This window comes from Pinus tabuliformis, chromosome 3_1 (assembly GCF_031772625.1).
Source record: "Pinus tabuliformis cultivar Carrire ecotype Pingquan chromosome 3_1, CPIR1, whole genome shotgun sequence".
Taxonomy (NCBI): Eukaryota; Viridiplantae; Streptophyta; class Pinopsida; order Pinales; family Pinaceae; genus Pinus; species Pinus tabuliformis.
Window position 1 is genome coordinate 260,981,175 of NC_142301.1, and position 23,859 is coordinate 261,005,033.

The 23,859-nt window shown below is 35.9% G+C and overlaps 1 protein-coding gene across 1 annotated transcript; it reads left to right on the top strand.

Moving 5' to 3' along the window:
* Nucleotides 1-10,049: 10,049 nt before the first annotated feature.
* On the top strand, nucleotides 10,050-15,634 carry LOC149186795 (uncharacterized). The gene is made up of 3 exons (XM_089411134.1): nucleotides 10,050-11,522; nucleotides 14,588-14,694; nucleotides 14,797-15,634. Exons 1-3 carry the CDS (start codon nucleotides 10,656-10,658, stop codon nucleotides 14,912-14,914), a joined length of 1,092 nt encoding a protein of 363 aa, XP_089267260.1. The 5' UTR covers nucleotides 10,050-10,655; the 3' UTR covers nucleotides 14,915-15,634.
* Nucleotides 15,635-23,859: the final 8,225 nt, after the last annotated feature.

Below are 23,859 nucleotides of genomic sequence, written 5' to 3' on the forward strand. Positions count from 1 at the left end.
TCTAACAAAAAGAAGTCCTAGTATGCACGTTTAAAGTGCCTGACATCATGATGAGAAGATTTGAAAAAAGTGATCAATATAACCATTGCTAAACATTCTCATTCAAGGGTAAAAACTCATAGCACAAAAGAACATTTAAAACAATCAAATTCAAGCATGAACAAATACCAGCCTAGAAATAATAGGAATGCAAAGGAAAAACTCAATGTGTATTAAATGAAGAATGTTATTTCAAAATTTATTTGATTCAAACCAGTGTTGCAAACATCCTAATTTTAATACAAAAAAATCGTGAAATCGTGATTTTTTTGGCCTCATAGTACTGTTACTAATATTTTTGTGGTATCTTAATTTTTCCAATGTTTGTCGAAATGCAGCCAAATTTTACCAATATTTTCTCGATGTTTACGGTTTTTTGGTTTTCTGGACCCTTGCTGATTTTATACCAATGGCAATGTTTGCAACATTCAAACACTTTATTTGCAACTACCATAGCCCAGTATGACTTGTAAATGTAAATGGTTAAAGAATCCTCATCTAAAACCAAAAAAAAATAGCAATTAAGTTGATTGACATTAAGACCTAATGGGAGAAGAGGCTTCCAACTCAAGATGGGAAGACTGAGTATCGCAATCAGCGTCTACTCATGCCACCAAATGGTAACCTTCAAAATGTCCTTTGCCTGCTCTGTTGAACAATCCTCCACCTGCAAATAGTTTCTGATGTTGAACACAAGACTTCTTAGTAGCTTCAGACATCCATCATTGCCCACACATTCTAATCAGCATGATAATTTTAACATTAAACATGTTCTTGACGAAGAATTTAGCTCTCACGTACTTGATATAGTTAGCAATCTTATAAGGTCCCAATCCTTTTTGAACACATACAGGCACTTCCCTTTCACTTCTTTTAAATGATTAATGTTTTTTGCATTTTACAAAACCTCAAATTGTTGAGGTTGTCCATGGAGTGGAACGTGGAAGTAATATGAAGCAACAAGAACATTTAAAATGTATCACATGAACCAACAAATTAAGAACTATAGTTATATCTCTACCAACCTTAAAATTACTTTACTGTCTTTTTTTTGCTAAAGCAAGAGTCGGACCTTTTATTTCATCAAACAGCAATTAAAAATACATAGAATACAACAATCCTCGGTGAGTTATAGACCAAGGATAAAACCTACAGTAACTAAAAATGGGTGAGAGGTACAAGCCCCGAACCCTACAAACAAACCTCGAAACACTCAAAAGAAATACATTACGTAAACCGGCAGACTCAAAAAATATACTCGGACACGGAACAGAACAAATGTGCCATTCAAAAAGAATTCAAATTCACTTAACACATCACCCGTGTAACTATAGAAGGTAAAGGACTGGCGCTTCCCATAAAGAGAAATTTGTTGCCCGCCAATATTACTCAACACTGACTCCGCCGTGAGAAAATCACACCCCATACGCATCCACCGGACCCACAAAACAGGCGAGAAGACACCCCGAAAAGGTATGATGAGGCTCAGCCGTTGGACCCACCAAACTGCATCAACATTCTCAGCCGTTGATCCTGGCTGTTGGATCCAATGGCCAGGGATCATATCGCACTCCCCAACCTGTCTAAAAATAGTGTGCGATCGACAGCGGTATTTAATACCATCCCTTGCCCACGTGTCACCTGTTCTATGGGATCGCTGCCATAACATGAAAACCACTTACCGCTTATGGGACTTGCGATCACTGGACATCTGGCCCAAGCGTGGTTTTTGGAAATAAAGGTGGGAAGAGGGGAAATAACCGTTGCCGGCAAACTATTTTCCATTTTCCGTCTGTTCTGTACACTGTACTTGTCCCCGAGACTGTGCTTCTTTGAGAATTGACCCCTTAAAATTTCCTCCGAGACCCTGATACTTCCCTTCACCTGATTCCGGTAGAGTATGAGACAAACCCCTGCTTGTATTTCTATCAATTGCATTTCAAAAGGATGAGAAACAGCTTGCCAGAAAAATTAATTTATGCCTGTTATCCGGGACCGATAACCAAATATTTCCTTGTCCTCTGTAGCTTGCTCCTCGTAGAGAACCTTTAAACGGTTTGGAGGAATTTCCCGCCACTTGTATGCTATCCCGCTTTCAGCATTGTTCACCCCTTGGTTGGCAAGAAGGTCTGCTAGTTTATTGGCCGAACGTCGAACATGGTTGAAACTCACTGTTCGCAGCTCTTGGAGGTGAACCTGGATTCTTTGGTAAACCAGGAGTAGTTTCCAGTGATTAGAAACTTTCTTCGGCCGAGTACCACAATTAATTCTTTTCACAGAGTTAATAGTAATCTCCGAGTCCGCTTCAACAATGACATTAAAGCAACGATGTTGGATCAGAAACTCCAGGCATTGTTCTAGCGCCATTAATTCTACTGCACTATTAGTGGCTCTACCAAGATGATAATGGAAGATAAAAATGATTTTTCCCTCTTCATCTCTTAAAGCTCCTCCAAAACCGGGTTGCCTTTTGAAGCCCCATCAATGTTGTATTTCAAATAACCTTTCGGTGGAGGTTGCCAGAACTCCATCCCTATATCCGTGTCTGTGTCCTTTCTGCTTAGACCTTGAGGAATAATCCCTTTCATTCCCAAATGTCTGAGAATTTTCAGCTCAGACACTGACGGAGGCTTATTGGGGAGATTTTTAACTGTGGTACTAACAGTCTCCCGAAGCTGTTTCAGGATAAGATTAAAAAACCCTCTAGGTTGGACTTTTCACTTTTGAAAATCCTTTTATTTATTTCCTTCCAAATATTCCAGATTATGAAGCTTGGCGTAAAAGTCCAGGCCAGATTAATGAACTCATTCTCTGAAAAGTTAACTCTCCAATTGTTTATGGTATTAGTGATACTACTGCTGTCCCTGTCTGACTGCTGGAAAATGGAAGAGAAGGAATCCCATAACCAGGTAGTATAAGGGCAGCTGTTGAGAATGTGCTCCATATTTTCCTCCTTCTCTTCACAAAACTGACATCTGGAGGGCCCCATGACTCCCCTTTTCTGTATGTTGTCCCAAGTTAAAATTTTTATATCCCAAGTTAAAATTTTTATATGATGAACCAACCACATAAAAATCTTGATTTTCATCCAGCCTTGGTGCTTCCAGAGGCACTGCCAAGTCTTGTCTGGAGCCCTGTAATCTAGCCCAAGAAGAATGCTTTTGGCTTCCTTAAGATCAAAGTTACCTTTATTGTTATTGCCCCATCTCAATTCATCCTACCCTTCAGTAGCTAAAATCATTCTTTGTTTAAGTAAGCTTCCAAGAGCTTCTACCTTAATTTTCATGGGGCTATCATCTCCATAGTTAAGTTTACTCCAGCTTCTCCATTTTCCTGAGGTCTGAGCATGATCCCAAAAATCCTTGACTTTATTTAACCCTTGATTGTCTGTTTCCTGCTTGAGACTTACAAAATCCTCTATTAGCAAAATTGGTTCTTGCTGCCACTTATCTTCCCAAAAGAGTGTTAGATCACCAGCTCTGATTTCCCAGAAGCTGTTATTTTGAACAAGGCTTCTGTTATCCCAGGCTCTATTCTAGATGTGAGACCCTTTCACATTGCCAGACATTCTTATTAGATCCTTAGTGTGCCAAGAGCTTGCATATTTTTCTTTCCAAATTCTTGCCCACTGAGCTTGTGGCTCTTGAACCTAGCGCCACCAAAGCTTGGCTCCTAGAGTTTTATTGAGAATCTCTTGATCATCCAAGCCTAGCCCTCCTTGTCACTTGGGTTTACAGATTTTTTCCCAAGAGACCAGGGTCCATTTCTTCTTATTTTCTTCTTTACCCCAGAGGAAATCTCTTTGAATGTTTCTGAATTTCTCTAAAATGCCTTTGGGAGCTGGGAGGGCCGATAACATGAAAACCGAGATCGATTGTAGAACTGCCTTTGTTAAAACCAACTTGCATGCCAGATTCATGACTCGGAAAGTCCATTTTTTTACTTTGTCTTGCAATTTATTAATCGTCTGTTCCCAGATACTTTTGTGCATTGGTTTGTCTGTGAGAGGAATTCCCAGATACTTTGTGGGTTGGAAGCCTAGAATTCTCAAAATGTTTTTCTAAATAGCAATATTAGTATTTAAGAAAAAAAAAATATACTTGGAAAGAATGGCTTCCATACCTGTGGCCAGAACAAATTCCTTCAGGATTAGATTATAGGCTGAAGCTTCTTTGACTGTGGGGAGCCCTTGCAACATGGTATCATCAACAAATTGTTGGTGAGTCAGAGCTTGACAATTTTCCGATAATTGCAGACCTTTGATTTTGCCCGCTTCTTTAGCATGCTTAATAGATCTACCCAGTCCCTCCATCATGAGAATGAAGAGAAAGGGAGAGAGCGGGTCCCCCTGCCTGAGGCCTCTAGAAGGGACGAAAATCTCTGAGGGGGATCCATTCACAAAAATTGAAAAACTGGAAGAGGTCACCAGAGCCATGACCCAACGTATCCAGTTATGGTTGAACCCAAAGGCCATGAGAACATTTTTGATGTAGCTCCAATTGACCTTGTCATAGGCTTTTGATATATCTAATTACATTATCATCCCCGCCTGTTTTTTGCTATTAAGCATATGGACCACCTCATGGGCTTGAATGATATTATTTAAGATTTGTCTGGCCTCCACATACCTTGATTGTTCTTTTGAAACTAAAGAAGGAAGGAGAGGTTTAAGTCTGTTTGCCACTAACTTAGAGATAATCTTGTATACCACATTGCATAAAGCAATGGGTCTGTATCTGTCTGTAGTTTGGGCTGATTCCTATTTGGGGATCAAGGAGATGAAGGAAGTATTGAGGGCTTTCAGGATCGTTTTATTGGATTTGGAGTCCTCCACCACATCCAGAATGTCCTGTTTAACAATGTGCCAACAAGCTTTAAAGAAATCCACATTGAAACCATCCGGACCTGGTGCTTTGCAGTTTTTCATGTCTTTAAGAACCTCACTAACTTCTTCACCAGTAACAGGCCTGTTGAGATTAAAATTATCCTCTCTAGACACTAACTTAGGAATATGCCTTGTGATTTCTTTGATGGAATGTTCTCTATCTGGATTATTTTCTCAGGTGATATCTCAGAAATACTGGACAAGCACAACTTCAATACTTTTATGTGTATTCTGTAGCTGTCCATTCTCATCCTTTATCGTTGAGATTCTATTGTGTGCTCTATTGGCCATCGTGGATCTGTGAAAGAATTTTGTATTTCACTCTCCTTCCTTGAACCATAACACTCTAGACTTTTGCCTCTAGAATGTTTCCTCTTGTTTGCATAAATTATCCCAATCTTGGTGATGTTTATCAGCCTGATCACTTTTGATTTTGTCAAAGCCATCTTTGATTAGGGCCTGGTTGAGTTCTTGTAATTTGATTTCCAATGATATTTTGTTCTCAAAAATATTACCAAACTCCTTTTTGTTCTACTCTTTTAGTTTTAACTCGACATGCTTAAGTCTTTTATGAAGGAGGTACATTTTTGTGCCCTGGAATTGCAAATCCTCTGACCACCACTTTTCAATATTGCTGATGAAATCCGGGTTAGAGAGCCAAACGTTCTCGAATCTGAAGGGCCTATTCCTGGGAGAGATTAAACCTTTGATTTCCATTTGAATCGGCCAGTGGTCAGAGCCTCCAAAGGGAAGGACCGTTGTTGTTATTTCTTTATCAGTAAGCAATAGCTCCTCTGAAATCATGAACCTATCAAACTTAGAGGCTACCTGTGCCTTACCTCCTCTTTTGTTGTTCCAAGTAAAAAATCCATTGTTTAGGGCTGCATCCACCAGTTTCATCTCCTCTGTGAAAGTCTGAAACGCAAAGGAATCTTTGTTGAGCGCTCTGGTACCTCCCTTTTTTTCTGAGAGCGATTTTATCATATTAAAGTCTCCTCCCATGATCCAAGGAATCCCAGCCTGTCTATGTCTGAGATCAATAAGGGAGTCTAATAATTTAAGTTTGTCATCTATTCTTTGAGGACCATACACATTTGTGACCAGGAAGGTTTTTGGCTCCCCCACTGGTTGAAGGACCACTGATAAATAGTTTCTAGATGCTTCTACATCTGTTGTACTGATTTTCTTTGGATTCCACAGAGTTAGAATGCCCCCAGTTGTATTTTCACCTTTGACCTCTAGGAAAACAAATCTATTAAGCCATTTGCTGTGGAGTTGTTTTATTTTCTGAATGGAAAATTTAGTTTCTTGGATGAAGATAACATCTGGCATTTCCAGTTTCATTCTATCACTGAGCATTCTTTGTTTTCTTTTACTACCTAGACCTTTAATATTCCATGATGTGAGTTTCATATTTAAAGATTTGTAAAAGAATAACTAGTTAGGTCTTTCATCTTACCTGAGTCTATCATTAACTTTCCACACTCCATCAAGAGGTCCTTCTGCTTTTTCCTACCTCTCTTTTTTCCTGCATTTCTTGTTGCTAACCCTGGAATCATTTTCATTACCTTAACTCCTCTATGTTCCTGCTTTTCACTGATTTTTCCATTTACTAAATCTTTATCCCGAGTTTTCCATAAGAATAGCTGCTGAATTTCCTGAAGCTCGTGATCTTCCATATCTGTTTCGCTTTGGGTCATTTCCTAATCCATCTTTGGTTCCGTTTCAGAATATTTTGAGGTGATAAAAAGTTTGAAAATTTACAGCACTCCTAATACCTGTCAAACTATTGCTTAAAGCTTCGAGAAAAAAAAGATGAAAACCATTGATTTCCCTTAATCTTGTCAACATGAAAAGATACCACACTAACAAGCCCTTGTAGAAAAGAGTAAAACATATTACTTTTCATTAAATCTGAACTAGTTTTTTTAGATAGGAAAAATTTTTGAGAAAAAATTGCATATAACAACCTTTAAGTATTAAGGAGGAGCAAGGACAATACATTCCCACTGTCAGGGGCTGCAATAATCGCAAATAGAATATGTTTGGTTTCTCTGAACAAACGCAGTGCTTATTTCGTTGCCTCATCATCCAGGGATAGACCGCTCTATTTACAAAAAGAAATGGCATTATAACAATTTCCTAAACAAAGTCATAGAAAGCCTCATTTCAACAAAAATATCCAACATAATTTACCAAAAAATGGCGTTAGCATCTTTCAGAGTCCAAGTCCCACAAAGCTTCCTCTCGGGGTAAAGCAAAAAATTATTTACAAAACAAAACGTTACCTTACAGAAATTTAACAAACGAGCTTCCATGCCATCTACTCTTCGACTTGATCCGTTTGATATCTTTGAACGTTTAATGTCTCCCATTTCAACTGATCCCGGACTCATAATACAACTTTATGAGCTTTTAAATGCACCTTGAAACCTCACTTTGAATGCTCATTCTACCTCAACCACTTGCTACAACAACATTTACATCATGCGAAATTACGCCTCGTCAAGTTATTTTTCGCTACAGAAATTTATCCAGGTGATCCGTAAAATAGAACATGTCAACAATAAGAAACATGATAAATAACCGCCACCCCTTCCTTTCATTTTCTGGAAACCGACATTTACTACAACGCAGGCTAAAAGCCTGGTAAACTAGCATCCTGCTGCAAAATTCGTTGCTTATAGTTCCATGACATAAAAAATGACCCTAACCTTAAAGTTGTAGTTCTTTGCCAAAACTTAAGCTTCTGTGACATTTACTAAATTCTATTTTTAACAGAATGACTTATGCTTTCAGAGGGTTCCAGTACTCCCTGAAACCCTTGTCAGGATCAAGGTGCTTATGATTTTTTTGCGATTTTTGGAAGAAGCTCGTTCAACCTTCACAAGATTCAACTTTCATCAATTCGTACGTTGATCTGTTGCAGGGGAAACAGAGGGTCTTCGGCTTGTTACAGGTTCTTCAAAGCGTTCCTCTTATGATTTTCGATTCTAGAGACATTCGACCGACCACCAAAACATGCAATCTTCCCTGAATCCGTTTAAGTTCTTTCAGTTGCTTTGAGCGAAGTGAAAATCTCTTCAAGTAGTTTGGAAAGCCCTAGCTTCATTTTTTGTTGGTCTTATGATACTTCATCTGCGTCAACATGGATTGATATGATCATTTGCTTAATCACAATACTGAAGAAGGGCATGGGTTCAGCTTCAGAATCCCTCCATTCTTTCATGAATGTCTATGAAACCAAGAATTATTCCTATTAAGAGCCAATGACAAAATAATAGCTAGAATCACAATAGGGTTTCACAGCAAATACCTCCAGTAGATACTGAAGAGGAACTGTTGAAATTGTAAGTTCCAAAACGATGCAGATTACAATAAGAAATGCCTTCCATCCAGAAGCAGCAGAAATAGGGGAAGAAGGCAGGTCGTTGAACAAACGCCTGAAACAATTTGGTCTTCATCCCTTACATGCTTGGGCTGGTGTTTATTCTGTGAAGATCCATGGTGACTATGCGCTCTGGTGCAGCGACTCAGAGAGGAGACTATGCGCTCTGGTGTAGTGACTCAGAGAGGAGGGTGACCACCGTTTACTAAACCCTCAAACTATTTAACTGTTTAAGAAACTGTTCGCTATGGGCTCTGGTGTAGTGACTCAGGGAGGAGGGTGACCACCGTTTACTAAACCATCAAACTATTTAACCGTTTAAGAAACCACTCAACTTATGATATAACCGTTTAAGAAACCGCTCAACTTATGATCAAACGACCAATATTATTTCTATCGTCTAACACCAAGAATCAATGGCCATAAAGTTACACATGGCACATCAGGGGAGATAATTTCAAAGGGAATGCGTTAAGGCGTAATTAAATTAACATAGTATTTTAATATAATATTATTTAATTATTTAAACAAAGAATCATATTAAATTAATTAACATAGAATTATATAGATGTTGTTTTTGGAAGAAATGGTAGCATGAGTGTAAAATTTCAAATAATGGATATAAATATGAATTTAAATTGTTTAACTAAATGAAATGAAATTAAAATAATTGGATTTGATAATCTTAATCAGAATTATATTTTTATTTATAAAAGATGTTTTATGACCTTTAAAGTATTGCTATATAATTTTTTTTTCCAAATTTGAATTCGTTTTTCTACATCTAAAACGAATTTAAATTTTTATCATAAAATAAACTAATATTTCATTTAAAATAAAGAAACTTTATTTGGAAAGAGTTACAGAGACATAAATGTTTATATCCATTCTAAGTTTAAAAAAGAGTTTCCTTGATTTGGTAGGTAATTAAAATAGTTCATTGATAAATTTATTGTTAATGTTTTACATGTTATAGACACGACATTGAGTAACTAGTGATATTTGTGCATTAAATAAGTTCATGTTTTAAAGTTTATAGACACATGACATTGAGTAACCAGTGATATTTGTGCATTATATTTAATGTGATAATATCAAAACTCAACAATAAAACTTAGTAAATACCATATTTTATAAAATTAATTTAAATATTATAAAATATAAATTATTTTATTTATTGTATATACAACCTTCTCTGATAATAAAAAAATAAGAATCTTAATATTAATTTAAAATAAAAAATAACAACCTTGAAATTAATTAAATAATAATAATAATAAAAACTTAGTAAATATCATATTTTATAAAATTAATTTAAATATTATGAAAAATAAATTATTTCATTTATTGTATATACAATATTCTCTAATAATAAAAAGTTAAGAATCTTAACAATAATTTAAAATAGAAAAATAACAACCTTGAAAATATTTAAATAATAATAATAATAATAAATATTTTTGGGATAATAACTTAAAATAAAAATTAAATATATAATTATTAATAAAAATTAAATATCATATTCCCCATACATCCAATTAAAAATGTGAATATTTATAATTATTAATAAAAATTAAATATCATATTACCAATACATCTAGATGGTTTATCCAGTCAAACTAATGATTATCTTCGTAATGCATCTAGATGGTCTACTAATCTTCTTATGATTCTATTATTATCCTTCCCTTTTGAACTAAAAGCCAAAGAAATATACCATACCTGCATGTTTCCTATTCCAAAGATCCTGTTTCCAACACCATCTGACCTCTTTTCCTATGTACTACTCTAGCAGATACTCTGTATTAACTGTTTTTTCAAAGCCTATTCCAAAGATCCTGTTTCCAACACCATCTGCCTCTTTTCCTATGTACTACTCTAGCAGATACTCTGTATTAACTGTTTTTTCAAAGCCTTTATTGGTAAAGTGGAGAGTTTTTCCATTTTGACAGGCTGGCTGGTACTTGCTTTTCACTGGCTTTATTGGTAACGTGCAGAGGGTTTTCATGTAGCTAAGGGTATCCTAGTCTTGTTATTATTATTGGATTATATGTTCATTGAAACATATAAATTTTGGGCATATGTGGATTCTTAAGTGGGTGTGTGGGCATATATGCTTCTGGGTCCAAATGCTGGATTGTGATTAGCTGTTTTCTGATTCTAAAGAACTGTTCTGGTAATTTGCAGAGGCTTTCCATAGATTGGAAATTAGCTGCATTATGATATTTGTGGGTAATGTGCAGAGGCTTTTTCAGCATTTGAGGGAATCTTAGGCCTGTTATTGGATTGTATTTGTTGAACCTAAACAATCCGGGCAGATTTAGATTCATTAAGTTAGTGGGTATGTTGAGTTTTTTTGAGAACACATCATTTGAATCTAGTAAGGATACAGGGATCGTATTTCCCTTATCCCCACCTTGGAGTAATCAGAATCAGAATCAGGCTTCTGACGGGTGTACTAGTTCTGCTAACATAAATTTTTCTTTGCCACAAATGCTGTCACATACTGATGGTGATTCTGGGTCAGGATCTTTCCCTCTGTCTGATGTTGATTCATGGTCAGTATCTTCCCATCTATCACATCCTGGATCATCCAGCTATGCGTCTAATTCATCTTACCACCACCCAATGTCCTTACAAGAGATAGAAGGGGAGGGACAGGAGCTTATGAAATTGTATGAGGGCATGCCTGAGTCTCCTCATGAGCTGTCCTTCAAGCATCTAGTGGACCACAATGCTGCTGTGGAGCAGGTGTACTCAGATGACTCTCCCACCAGCAAGGAGCCTAACAACAGCTTGGAAAAACAGAGTGCATCAGGAGGACACATCAGGAGGAAAGGCGATAACCCAAAGAACTCTTTGTTGAATAAGTTTGCTCCTCGCTGTCTATTGGTCAGATCAAATTCTCGAAGTGCTTCGCGGATTGTTCGGCAGAAGAAGAATCAGTCCAGTGGGATTTCTGCAAAGAAAGAAGTGAGAAAAGAGCGCCCGCCTATTCGACTACTGTCTCTATTGAGGATTAGGCCATTCAAGGCCCCTGAGATATCGCCTTCCAGTAAAGCCTCTCAAGTTTCTCCTAGACCTTATTTGGGGTCAGATGGACAGCCTGATCTGCCTTTCATGGGCAGTCCTAATGGGCCAAAATCAAATAGTTCTAACCAGTGCGTTATGTGTTCAGCATACACTGTTTTCTTCAAAACGCAATGCCAGGTGCGGAATCTCTATAGATCTTACTTTTGTTTGTCATTCTGTGACTTATGCTATTCCAGTTTGATTAAGTAAATGGTTTGTAGGCTTAATAGGATTTCCCTTATACACATTTAAATTTCTGCCAACATTTGCCATGTTTACTTTTTATTTTGAGCTGGAAAAGCTCAGGACTCTAAACAAAACTCCATGCTTACTAAGCATCTTCATTTTCACTATAGCTTGGGAGTGCTGGTTTGGTTACTAGAGAATTTTTTATTATCACACTTCACAATTCCACTCGTAGCAGTCCCACTGACCTAGGATACTCATCAAATCGCTCCCTCTCAAAAGGATCCAGCAAAGTTGCTGAAAAATGTAAGGATGAAAGATTAAAGCCTATTCTTATGCATCTATGTGCCCTAAAGAGGGGGAAGGTTCTACCCCTACTGACATTGGTTCATTGAAGCACATTAGTATGCATCTATGTGCCCTAAAGAGAGGACAGGCTCTACCGATACTGACACTGATTCATTGATATTGCCATCATATGGTTTAAGTGTTTTGTTTGGTGTCTAGACCAATTGGAAAACTTGCTTGTTTGGTACGATGTCAAATTGAGTAGTCAGTACTATGCATGTGAAATTGATCCCTAGGAAGTTGATTGCATGAATAGCAAATGAAATTAGAAATTGTCAAGTCTTGCTCAAGGGCAAAGCAGATTTGTTCTCAAGGAATGATACATTTCAGCAAATCTGTCAACAGGGGTGCCATACCACTTGAAGATAGGCATTACTACTTTATTGCACTATAGACCTTCCATTTGGGAAAGACTCTTTGTCATCTGGTTTTTCACATCTGGTTTAGTAAGATGAAAGTTTCCTTGAATTCTAGCAAAAGCCTGGTCCTGTATAGCTAGCAAGTGAAGGCACTCTTAGCAGAGAGGATCAATGTCTGCACATATGAACACTTTGTGGCAAGATCATCAATCTACCACATACAGGATGCTCCACAAAATCATAATTGCCTTCTAGGGTTATCATTACTCTCTGCAAGTGGCCATAATCCTGCTACTCAGACGCTTTACAGCTTCACTAAAAATTGGAACCTGTGTCTTGAGTTTAAGATTTCTTAACTAGTTATGTGTATAATGAAAAAGCTAACTCGAGCTACTGTTTAATTCCACTCCCTCTCCCTATTAAACTAACTTGTGCTCTTTCCTTTGAAGGGACCTTCAACTAAAAAGGCCAAAGAAAGTGAATAATCTGTTTCTACTTCCTTCATATGGTTGGTCATTGACCTTCTTTAGACACTCTAGAGTCTGTTCCTACTAGTACTATACATGGATTTGATCGCAACCTCAATTACCTATTCTTTGTCAATGACTAAAAGAAGGAATTTTTTCTGGTTCGTTGTGAATGCTATTTCCAGAAAGTGTCTCTCACTCAAATCCTTGCAAGCATATTCTCATAAAAAACTGATCTGCATGTAAATTTTTGGCAAGGTTACAAATGGCAGTACTCCTGGCAGGTGTAGTATGGGTGTCTGTGAGGAAGTGTTAGTAAACTCCTTATATAAAATATGATGGTATGCTATGCATTGATGCTCGTGCTGACTGTAAATTCTCCTATTTCATGAATTATTCCAGAGTCCAGTTAGTAACTGTTAGAAAATTTTCATTAGAATTTGGAAGCATCATGGAATGGACTTTGTAACTCGGGCGTCACTCCCATTACCCAAACTGGAAGAGTGTTTGCAATTGACCCCTCCAACTTATATACAAGGTAGTATACGTACACAGTTAGATGTGTTTTGTTTTGTTGGTTGTATCAAAGCTGCATTTCAGTTTTAGGAAAATAATGGAGGGGAGTAGCAATGGGGATTCAGTATACCATTGTAGGACATCAAATGAGGGAATCATCTGCTCTTCTGTACTTTATCTCTGTTTCTGATTTGAAGGAAATTTGATTATAATGTGAAAGGCTGTTATGGACTCAGCACCTAGCTCACTTAGGCAAGTTGATTTCTTTGCCTGTCTTCTACAGCCTAAAGCTACTATTAAAAAGAAAATACAGTTCTGTACGACATACGAGAGGCTTTTGCAGGAATGCTTGCCATCAAATAATTTTCAAGCTTTGTTTATCTTTGTCCAATTGACTCATTTGTCTTAACCTAATGGAAGTAGCTGGAAACCATCCCATGTTATTTGTTCCAATAACATAAGAAAATGATACTAATGTTTTTATTTGATGACTTGAGTGAACTTGGATTAAAGGGTATAACTTCCAAGAATATCGGTCGTTTGTTTCATATCTTTTCAAGAAAGCGATCAGGGAGCTATGGACTAGAACATACATCCTATAGAGGTTTTAGCAAAGACTATGGATGACTTCAAGTTGGTAACAGTCAATCCCCACTAATTTGTGTGCCCTTGATATAACTAAGTGTCTTTTACTTTGCCTTGGTGGAGCTAGGGCTTAAACTTACAACATGCTTATTAGGTATCCATATTCTCACTGCAGCTTTCGATCTCTGCAATTGTCTGATCATTCTATAGCCACTTATGATATAACTTATCGTTGTCTTGGTAATATGGGGCACTCTTTAAATCACCCTTCCTAAAAGGATCTTTCAAACTTGCTCACAGGGCAGGTGGGTAAGGGTTGAATGGTAAAAAGCCATTGGGCAGTCCCTTCCCATATAGATGTTGACTAAGTAGTAAGGAGTGCTTAGTGATTTCCTGTCAAGCTTGCTTGGCCTAATTTGAGTACCAAGCAACCAACTTTTTTATAGACACAATAATCATGATGTTCTATTACAGAAGGTTTACGTAGTTTAACTGTTTAAGACACATTCCATGATATCTCCTTAATTTTCTTTCATCCAAAAACTCATCCTTTGGCTCCCAGCTATATTTGTTTTCTTTGTAGAACCATAAACTTGGAAGTGAGTTGTACCATTTATAATATTATTTACTAGCATTTCATTTTCAAATTTCAAATATGGACAGGGAATCATTGTTAAGCTACATGTGAACCAATTGGCTTTAAGCAACACAGTAATATTACTCTGATGTTGGATCCATGCAGGCGTGTAAAAAGGTCTATTGTAGCAATTGTGTCAAGTCGGCTACTGTAAACACCCGAAAAGGACTTAGATGCCAAGCCACCTGTGCATTTGGATCAAATAGTGATAGGTAGCTATGACAATCTCTCTTCATTTTCTAGTCCAAAATATAATGATTTTCTAACCAATGACCTTTTATCACTATTAAATGATGATTCTTCTTTGAATGCAGAAATTTGGAGTCCAAAACGAGTAACTGCTGCCTCGGTTTATCCTGCAACAAAACAAAAACTGTAAATAAGATAAAATATTGCTGCAGCGAGGACGAGGAAAGGAGGGAACATGAATGATGCATTTTAGTGCTTTTGAATAACTTGTCATGGCTCCATGGTTCACAAATACTGATCGATGAACTCCAAATATGGAATGGTGGAACTTTATATTCAAAATCTCCAAATATTCCTTCAGCGAGAAGGCGAGAGAAAGGGAACATGACTGATGCATTCTGGTGCTTTTGAGTAACTCTGCATTTCCCTTTTGGAACTTGTCATGGCTCCAGGATTTACATATACTGGTTGATGAAAACCATTTTTGAACTCCAAATATGATCCTTATACAAAAGACCAATCCAAGTCATAGGAAGGTGCCTGTTATCACTATTTTTTTCCCAATAGCTTTTACTGTGCCATGAGAAGAAGCAAGCATTGCCCTGTACCGTTGGATGGTTTGAATTTTGGATATCTCCTGGAGTACGAAGGGAGAGGCAACCACTTTTTTTCATTATCACAAAAATCAGAATTCAAGAATTCCCATTTCAATAGTGAGGACTTCCTTGCTTTTGTACATGTAAATTTGATCAAGAGGCCTGGCTGTTCAATGCCCAATACAATTTATAACTCTGCCAATTCATGAGATTTTTTTTTATTATTCACAGGGCATTTCCATGACGGTTTGGATCAATGCCAACACTTCCAAGTATGCAGATTTTGTCATCCCAGTAAACCTTATGATATCTATTATGTTTTAGATGGAAAAAAAACTAAATATATATTCATGGAAATTCATAAACCTTCTCTTGCGTTTGGTTGGTTCCCTTGTATACTTCACTTTCTTTCTAGCAGGGCAGTTCACAGAAATACAACATACCATGATTTCTGTCCATCAACAACTGCATGTGTCGCACAGTGAATATGAGAAAGTAAGCTGTTGCCTCGGCAATAATGAACCAGAAAAGAAAAGCATTTGTGGTAAAACCTGTGGTGAGAACGTATGCATAATAACTTCCAAGTCATGTTATATACAGGCTGGAATGAAATGGGCTGTAAGAATATTGTTATACAGTTTCATCACTTCCAAGGTTATTTGGGATAGTCGTGGTGGAGTACCATTTAAAGCAATAAAAATAACATGATTTATTTATAATACCAATGTAGTTAATAATACATGTTTATAGAAATTAATTATAATATAAGTATCAAAATATTTAATTATAATAAGCACCAAAATATTTTATAATAAGTATTAAAATATTTCATATTGCTAAAATGGAAAAAAAATCATATAAATTTATTATTAGTAAGTTTATTTTAAATTTATTATTGACATTATTAATTAAAAAAAAAAAATATATAAGTTAAACATATATATATTCTTTATTTTACTATGGATATTTTTAATATGTAAATAGACTTATCAATACCACATGCCAAACATACCATAATTCATTTCATATGAAACTTGTTCATAAACTTTTTTTAATTAATCAGTATAATTAAAAAGGTAAAAAGTACACAACTACTTTTAAAATAAATTTTAATCTTTAAATTGTAAATAATATTAAAAATATTTCAAGATATTCCTTAAAATTAAATCTCTAACCATCATTTAATAATTATTGATAATTAAATTAAAATTATGAAACGTCATTTCAAAACACACCAAAAGTAATTATAAATAATAAATTTGTTATATTAGTATAGATATCTAAAATATTATTTTTAAATTTAAATATCATAAAAATAAAAATATTATTGATACTCATATTTGCATAGTAAATGATATTTTTTAAAGTGATTAAATTATTAAACTATGTTAAGTTATATCTTATATTATTAAGAGACGAGAATTGTAGAGTGCGTTGATTTGGTTGCCTTATAAATTTAATTTATTAAGGAATTTAGACTTCTGTGATCCATAAATTGTTTAGATAATCTTCGACAAACGATTTATTATGTGATTTTGCCGAAGATTATCTAAACAATTTAATTTATCTTGAAGTGTTTTTGATCATTGTAATTACAATATATAATGAAAATTAATATGTATAAAAATATTGATAATAATAATATAATAGAAATTATGTTTATGGTGAGATACATTACTTAACAATATTAAGCACAATAATGCCATGAATAAGTTTATGGAATAATATCTTTTAATTAATGTTTCGGAATATTTCATTACCAGGTAGGGCATATAGATCCTTTTGATTAAGACATTTTTATGAGGGTATTTTCCACTATATTTTTATATGACATATCTGTAGAATTATTAAGGCATATCTAAATATGAAGCATTAAAGTATATCTTTGTAGTTTGAATTTATAGATTTGATTTTTTATTAGGTTATTTTTATTGACATATTTTTGGGATTACAATTTAATTTATAATTTTGATTTAATATCCACAAGTTTATTTTCACCTTTTGTTTATAATGTATTTTTTCTTTATTCTTTTGATTCAATAACAACAATTTGCAACATTTACTAAAACTTCTTGAGGGAGCATAATAAAGTAACATTAGATAGTCTTTGTGGATTTACTATGAATAATTTGCCACATTGACCAAAACTGTATGGGAGACATAGCAATATAATTTTACATAACTTTCGTGAATATATAAAATCATTTGATAAACATAGAGAAAATAGATACAATAAACTTTAAACATAGTTAGAGGTAATGTTTGATAATAAATTTAAATGGGTTGAAGATAAGATTCATAAATATATAGACAATAAAATATTAGAGTTGGGGACTAAGTTGCAAAAAATAGAGTTAGATTACAAGAAATAGAAAATCAAAGTAGAAAATTTTAATGTGAAGAACAAAATTAAAGAGTTAGAAGAAAAACTAAACTAGCTCAGTGATATGAATTAAATGGCTTGTAAAGGTTGATATGCATCCATCCATAATAGCCATCAAAACACTTATCGCACATACATCTCAATTTGCTTTAAAAAAAAAAAAATTATAAAGACTAACTAAATTATAACTTTCTTTTAAAGTATTATTATTAATAATAAATATAAAAAGTATTAATATATAAGTTAAAATATATACACTTGAAAAAGCATGGAACAAGATTCTTAACAATGGAGATTTACTTCTACTTTACCATGGAGATTCTCAATTTGTAAATGGGATTTGTTACAATAGGATGAGCCAATACCACAACTTATCAATACCACATGTCCAAAAACACAAGAACTCACTTCATATGCCACTTGTTCATATGATTTTTTTTAATTAATCAGTTTAATTATGTCAGGCCAGGCAGTAACTCCATTAAGCAAAAACTGATTCGTGTATTTTATTCCATCAGGTAGGTCTATTATATACATGAGAAAGATACTATTCAGTTCATCTCCCGATGACTGTTCATATTTCTCATTTATTTATTTACATATATTTACCCAATCACAAGGATTAGGTGTTAACATTTCCCCCCTTAATTTGAAGGGATGTTGGTGAGTCCAAGCATAATTCTGAATCGTTCAAGCTTTTCTCTTCCAAGCACTTTGGTGAAGATGTCTGCAATTTGCTCATTTGTGGAACAATGACGGAGATGGATTGTTTTGGCCTCAACATGATGTCGAATCAGATGATATTTAGTATTGATGTGCTTTGTTCGATCATGGAACTTTGGGTTCTTGGCCAACTTTATTGCAGAGGTATTGTCAATCATGAGTGGAGTTGATTGTACTTGTTTTACCTGCAAATCTTCAAGAATTTTCCTGAGCCACACAATTTCTTTTGTTGCTTCAGCTGCTGCCACGTATTCTACTTCTGTTGTGGAATCTGTTGGAACTGATTGTTTGTGTGATCTCCAGGAGACAACTCCTGATCCAAGACTCATAGCATATCCTGAAATAGATACCCCAGTTTCTTTGTCTCCATCGAAGGCTGATTCAGAGTATCCAATCAAGCTGAAGTCGTCCACTTGTGTATACTTGATTCCAAAGTCTTGAGTTCCCTTCAAGTACTTTAGAACTCTTTTTGCAACAGACCAATGTCCCTCACAAGGCTTTTGCATAAACCTGGAGAGGATTCGAACAGCAAATGAAATGTCTGGTCTGGTAGTATTTAGGTAGTTGAGACTTCCTACAAGCTGTCTATACTTTGTTGCATCCTCAAATTCCTTTCCTTCAATAGATGTGAGCTTTAAGTTTTGTTCCATTGGAGTAGTAAGAGGATTGCACTCTGTCATGCCAAACCTATTCAACAGATCTCCAATGTATTTCTTTTGAGAAAGAAATATGGAATTTGGATGTTGGGTTACTTCAATGCCAAGATAGTAATGAACATAGCCCAAGTCAGTCATTTCAAAACTTTTCCCCAATTCCTTCTTTATGGATGCAATGTAGCTTTCATTGTTCCCTGTCATCAAAAGATCATCTACATATACCACAAGATATACAACTGTTTTGCCAACTTTCTTGACAAATAAAGTTGCATCATCAAGATCAAAATATTTGAAATTGAGTTTCAGAAGATGCTCAGTCAGTTTTTCATACCAGCCTCGCGGTGCTTATTTGAGGCCATACAAGGACTTCACAAGTTTGCATACTTTATGTTCATTTCCTTTCACAACAAATCCTTCAGGCTGGGACATAAAAACATTCTCTTTTAGATCTCCATTCAAGAACAATTTTTACATCCATTTGATGGACTTTCCAATCGTTCTGAGCTGCTAGTGCAAAGAGTGTCTGGATAGTAGCCCATTTTGCTATGGGGGCAAAAGTCTCCTCATAATCGACCCCTTCCTTCTGTGCAAAACCTTTTGCCACAAGCCTAGCTTTGTGCTTGTCAAGTGAGCCATCAGCGTTATACTTGTTCTTGTAGACCCACTTGCAACCAATTGGTTTGGTTCCTAATGGAGGATCAACCAGCTTCCAAGTGTCGTTCTTTATGAGGACATCATACTCCTTTTGCATCGCTTATTTCCATTCATCATGAGAAGCAGCTTCTTTGAAGGAAGTTGGTTCAAAATCTGTAGACAAGTTCAATTCACAATCATAAGAAACATCCATATCAACAGGGGAATTAGAGTCATCTACATCACCTCCATTTTGCCGGTTTGAATTTCTGGTTCCTGTCTTTCCAATTTCATCAGGATGAACACTTTTAAGTGTCTTTGTCACCCACTTTGGGGGACCTTGTTTAGATGATCCACGCTACTCCGTTGATTGAGTTGGGACTGAATCAAGATTGAGTCTCCCAATTCTATCAATTACATTACTTAAAGCATCATCCGTTGTTGGAGTTTCATGCGGTGGAGAGTGTTCTTCAGAAGAAGATTCCACATGTTGATCTAGTATAGGAATCCCCCCTTCAAGATGTGGAATCTGATTATCAAATTCTTGAAATGATTTTGCATTTGCGAATCTATCCAAGTGATCAAGTTGCCACTCAACAACATTGTCAGTTTTGGATGATTCAAGGAAAATTACATCTCTAGATACAACACATTTCTTATTTACTTCATCATAGAGGTGGTATGCTTTGGAGGTGTTTGAATATCCCAGGAAGATACACTTACGACTTCTAGCACCAAGTTTGTTTCTATGTACCTTTGGTATCAAGGCATAACAGGTGGAACCAAAGATCCTAAGATGCCTTACCAAAGGAACATGTCCATACCACATTTCATATGGAGTCTTGTTTCTTATAGCATTAGATGGACATCTATTCTTTATATATGCAGCACATAGAGTAGAATCAACCCAAAACATTATCTTTACATTCTTGAAAAAGAGCATGGATCGTACCATATTTAAGATTGTCCTATTCATTCTTTCAGCTACACCATTCTGTTGGGGATTATAAGGCACAGTTGTTTGATGTTTGATCCCATGTTGGCGAAGATAGTTTTCAAATTCATTTGATGTGTATTTTTTTCCATTATCAGTGCGAATAGACCCAATATGAGATTATGCATCATTTTCAATCCATTTATGAAAATTCTTGAATGTTTGAAAAGAATCAGATTTGTTCTTCAATAACTAAACCCAACACATTCTGGTGTAGTCATCAATAAATTTGATGATATATTTATTTCCATTTCCAGAAGGAACAGGCATTGGACCACATAAATCTGAATGAATGAGTTCAATTTTCCTATGTGCTTTTGAATGTGAATCATGAAAACACTGTTTGCTATGATTTCCTATAATACAAGCATCACATTGCTTAAGTTTCCTAGGAATTATAGGCAAACCAGCAACACTATTTTTCTTCAACAAGCGGAGATTGTCATAGTTCAAATGTCCAAATCTAGCATGCCATAATAAACTTGATGGAAGTGTACCTTTTTCATGATGAGAATTGTATGAGAAATGTTGTGCATGAGAAAAAGTTCCTTGCAGTTTGAGAAGCCTTTCTTCTTCTATTCCCTTCATGACAAGTGAGTGGTCAGATGCTTTTCTTACCTCAAGCTTGCCATCAAACATATGAATGGAGTGACCTTGCTGGCGGATGTGGACCAAGGACAACAAGTTTCTTTTGAGCTGTGGGAGATATAGAACATGATCCAGAAGAAAGTCTGGAAGACCAGGCAGTTTAAGCCTGATTGTGCCAAGCCCCGATGGCTTGATTTTTGATTGATCTGCAAAGTATACTACTCCATCAACATTGTCAGTGAAATCTTCAAAAAAATATTTTCTATGAGTCATGTGGTAGGTTGCTCCTGAATCAAGCAACCAATCATTTTTCCAAGAAGCAAGTGAAGCATTAAATAAATCTTCATTTTACTCCATTGTTACATTGTGCCACAACATAGTGAGCGGATTCAGGTGCTTTACCTTTGTCTGTATCATCAGTTTTACCTTTTTGTTGGTTTCTTTTTTGCTCAATTCTGTCCCATGGTAGCTTGCATGTAGAGGCATCATGTGATCCATTTCTTTTGCAACGAATGCAATGCAAATCTGCCTTTTCTCCTTGAGAATGTCTACCCCCCCGCCTCTGAAATATCTTCCTCTTCCTCTTCGTCCACCTCTTCCTCTTGTAGAATCTTGAGCACGATGCTTTTTTTTATGAGCAAGGCACACAGTCTCTTCAGACGATTCAGGCTGTATTCTTTCCAAAATCTTTCTCTCTTTCAGCAAACCTTTTCACAAGAGAGTCAAAGGTTATATATTTGAGATTTCCATTTGCTTGCAATGACTCAAGATAATTGGAGTAAGTAGGATAAAGTGCCTTGAGAAAAATGATAAGAGGAATATCCAATTCAACCTTAGTGGATTTGATATCATGCATTATAGACTTTACTTCAGATGCAAGAGCAAGAGGATCATTATTTTGCAGTTCAAGAGTGAAGAGTTTAATCATGAGTTGAACAACTTCAAGTGCAGAATGTGAGTCATAGAGTTCTTTCAGCTTTTGTAAGGCTTCGAAGGTAGTTGAATATGACGAAATATGGCAACTCACCTCTTCATTTATAGATGCTGTGGTTAATGCATAAGCTTTGCTGTTCTTATTTTCCCAAATGACGAGCTCTTTGTCTGAGGTAGGTTGTACTGGGTCATTGTCTCCTTCTCCGACACACACTCCTTTCCACAACTCATTGAAAATGAGGGTGTGTTTTATCATCTGAGACCATTCAGGATAGTTCTCCTTTCCAGTGAGAACTATTCCCACCATGGATAAGATTGAATGCATACTGTAGCAAAAAAAAAATTTGCTGCAAAACTTTTACTCTTAAAAAAATATACTTCTGATGTGACTGGACAGTAAACTCAAATTTCAATTTACATTCATCTGGATAGAATATAATTGAATTTGGAAAAGTGAGCACAACCAACTTATTGATGGAATAAGATGAAAACCCACGAAGGAACGGATCATATGAATAGAGGAAATAACGCATACACAAAAACTCATACTCGCCCTGTTTATTTATATGTCAAATACATAAATCTACATAAAGCACAATGCTGTATGCGATATCTTTTGCTACATCCTTTGCGACATCGGTGGCAATCTCGGTGGCCATTCTATGATTTACAAATGAATGTCACAAAAGAATTATGTGAAAATGACAAAAACTATGAAATGGGGGCAACACAAATGCGTATTGTGAGCGAGGAAGGTAGTGGATGGACGAGTTGATGGTGAGAATGGGCGAAGCAAATGAGAACTACTGGTTTTGTTTGATGACAAAACAGAAAGTAATTCCTTACATTAACCCTACTCCCCGGCTAAAGATCTCCAGCTAGTTGTTGAAGAAGCCTGCTGATCTCACGCCGTCTAAGTTCCGAGACTTGCTGCAACGAAAGCTTTAACCATATTCAAAAACTTCAAACATATACTCAACTGCATGTCAAACTGAAGTTTGAGTGTTGATTTGGACAGATTTTCGAGGAGAATACCTCTCCGCTTTTGTAATTTAGGCTAAAACTTACAACAGACTCGATTTTTCTCCCGAAACACACAACATCACATCTGATTGTGAAAAAAATTCACCCAAAATATAGCAAATCACCATAGTTTGAAATCGAATTTCACTTGACACAGATGGAACTGCTGCCTTGGTCCATAAAAATTTCAATTATTTACGGCTAATGGATATTTAGAATGAATGAGTCGAGGTTCCTCTTCACCGAACGTTGCAACGTATGGGAGCCAAACGCAGTATGTTTACACAGGATATCACCACTTTTTTTTACGCTACGCTGTCTGATAAGGTTTGTTTAGGAGAATGGCAGTAGCATTCAAGGCGAGCAGCGTAACAGTAGTAGGCTTGAAAGATGGTGTAGGCTTGACAAAAAAGGTCAGACAACTGACACCAACAATTATATGGGCAACGAATTTATGAAACGTTTATGGATAGAGAGCGCAGGTATGGCAGACAGAACACAGGTAGTGTTGGACAGGCATTCAAGCACTCAGTCACTGAATTATATGGAGAGCAGAGAAGCAGATAAGGGAGTTACAAGGCACAAGAGCTAAAAAAGGAGCTGGCTCTGATACCATGTCAGGCCAGGCAGTAACTCCATTAAGCAAAAACTTATTCGTG

Excerpts from the sequence above, each read along its gene's own strand:
- LOC149186795 (XM_089411134.1), top strand. The coding sequence starts at position 10,656 with ATGTTGAGTTTTTTTGAGAACACATCATTTGAATCTAGTAAGGATACA. Across the intron at positions 11,523-14,587 it reads TCTTCAAAACGCAATGCCAG|GCGTGTAAAAAGGTCTATTG; the intron begins GTGCGGAATCTC and ends GGATCCATGCAG. Across the intron at positions 14,695-14,796 it reads TTTGGATCAAATAGTGATAG|AAATTTGGAGTCCAAAACGA; the intron begins GTAGCTATGACA and ends CTTTGAATGCAG.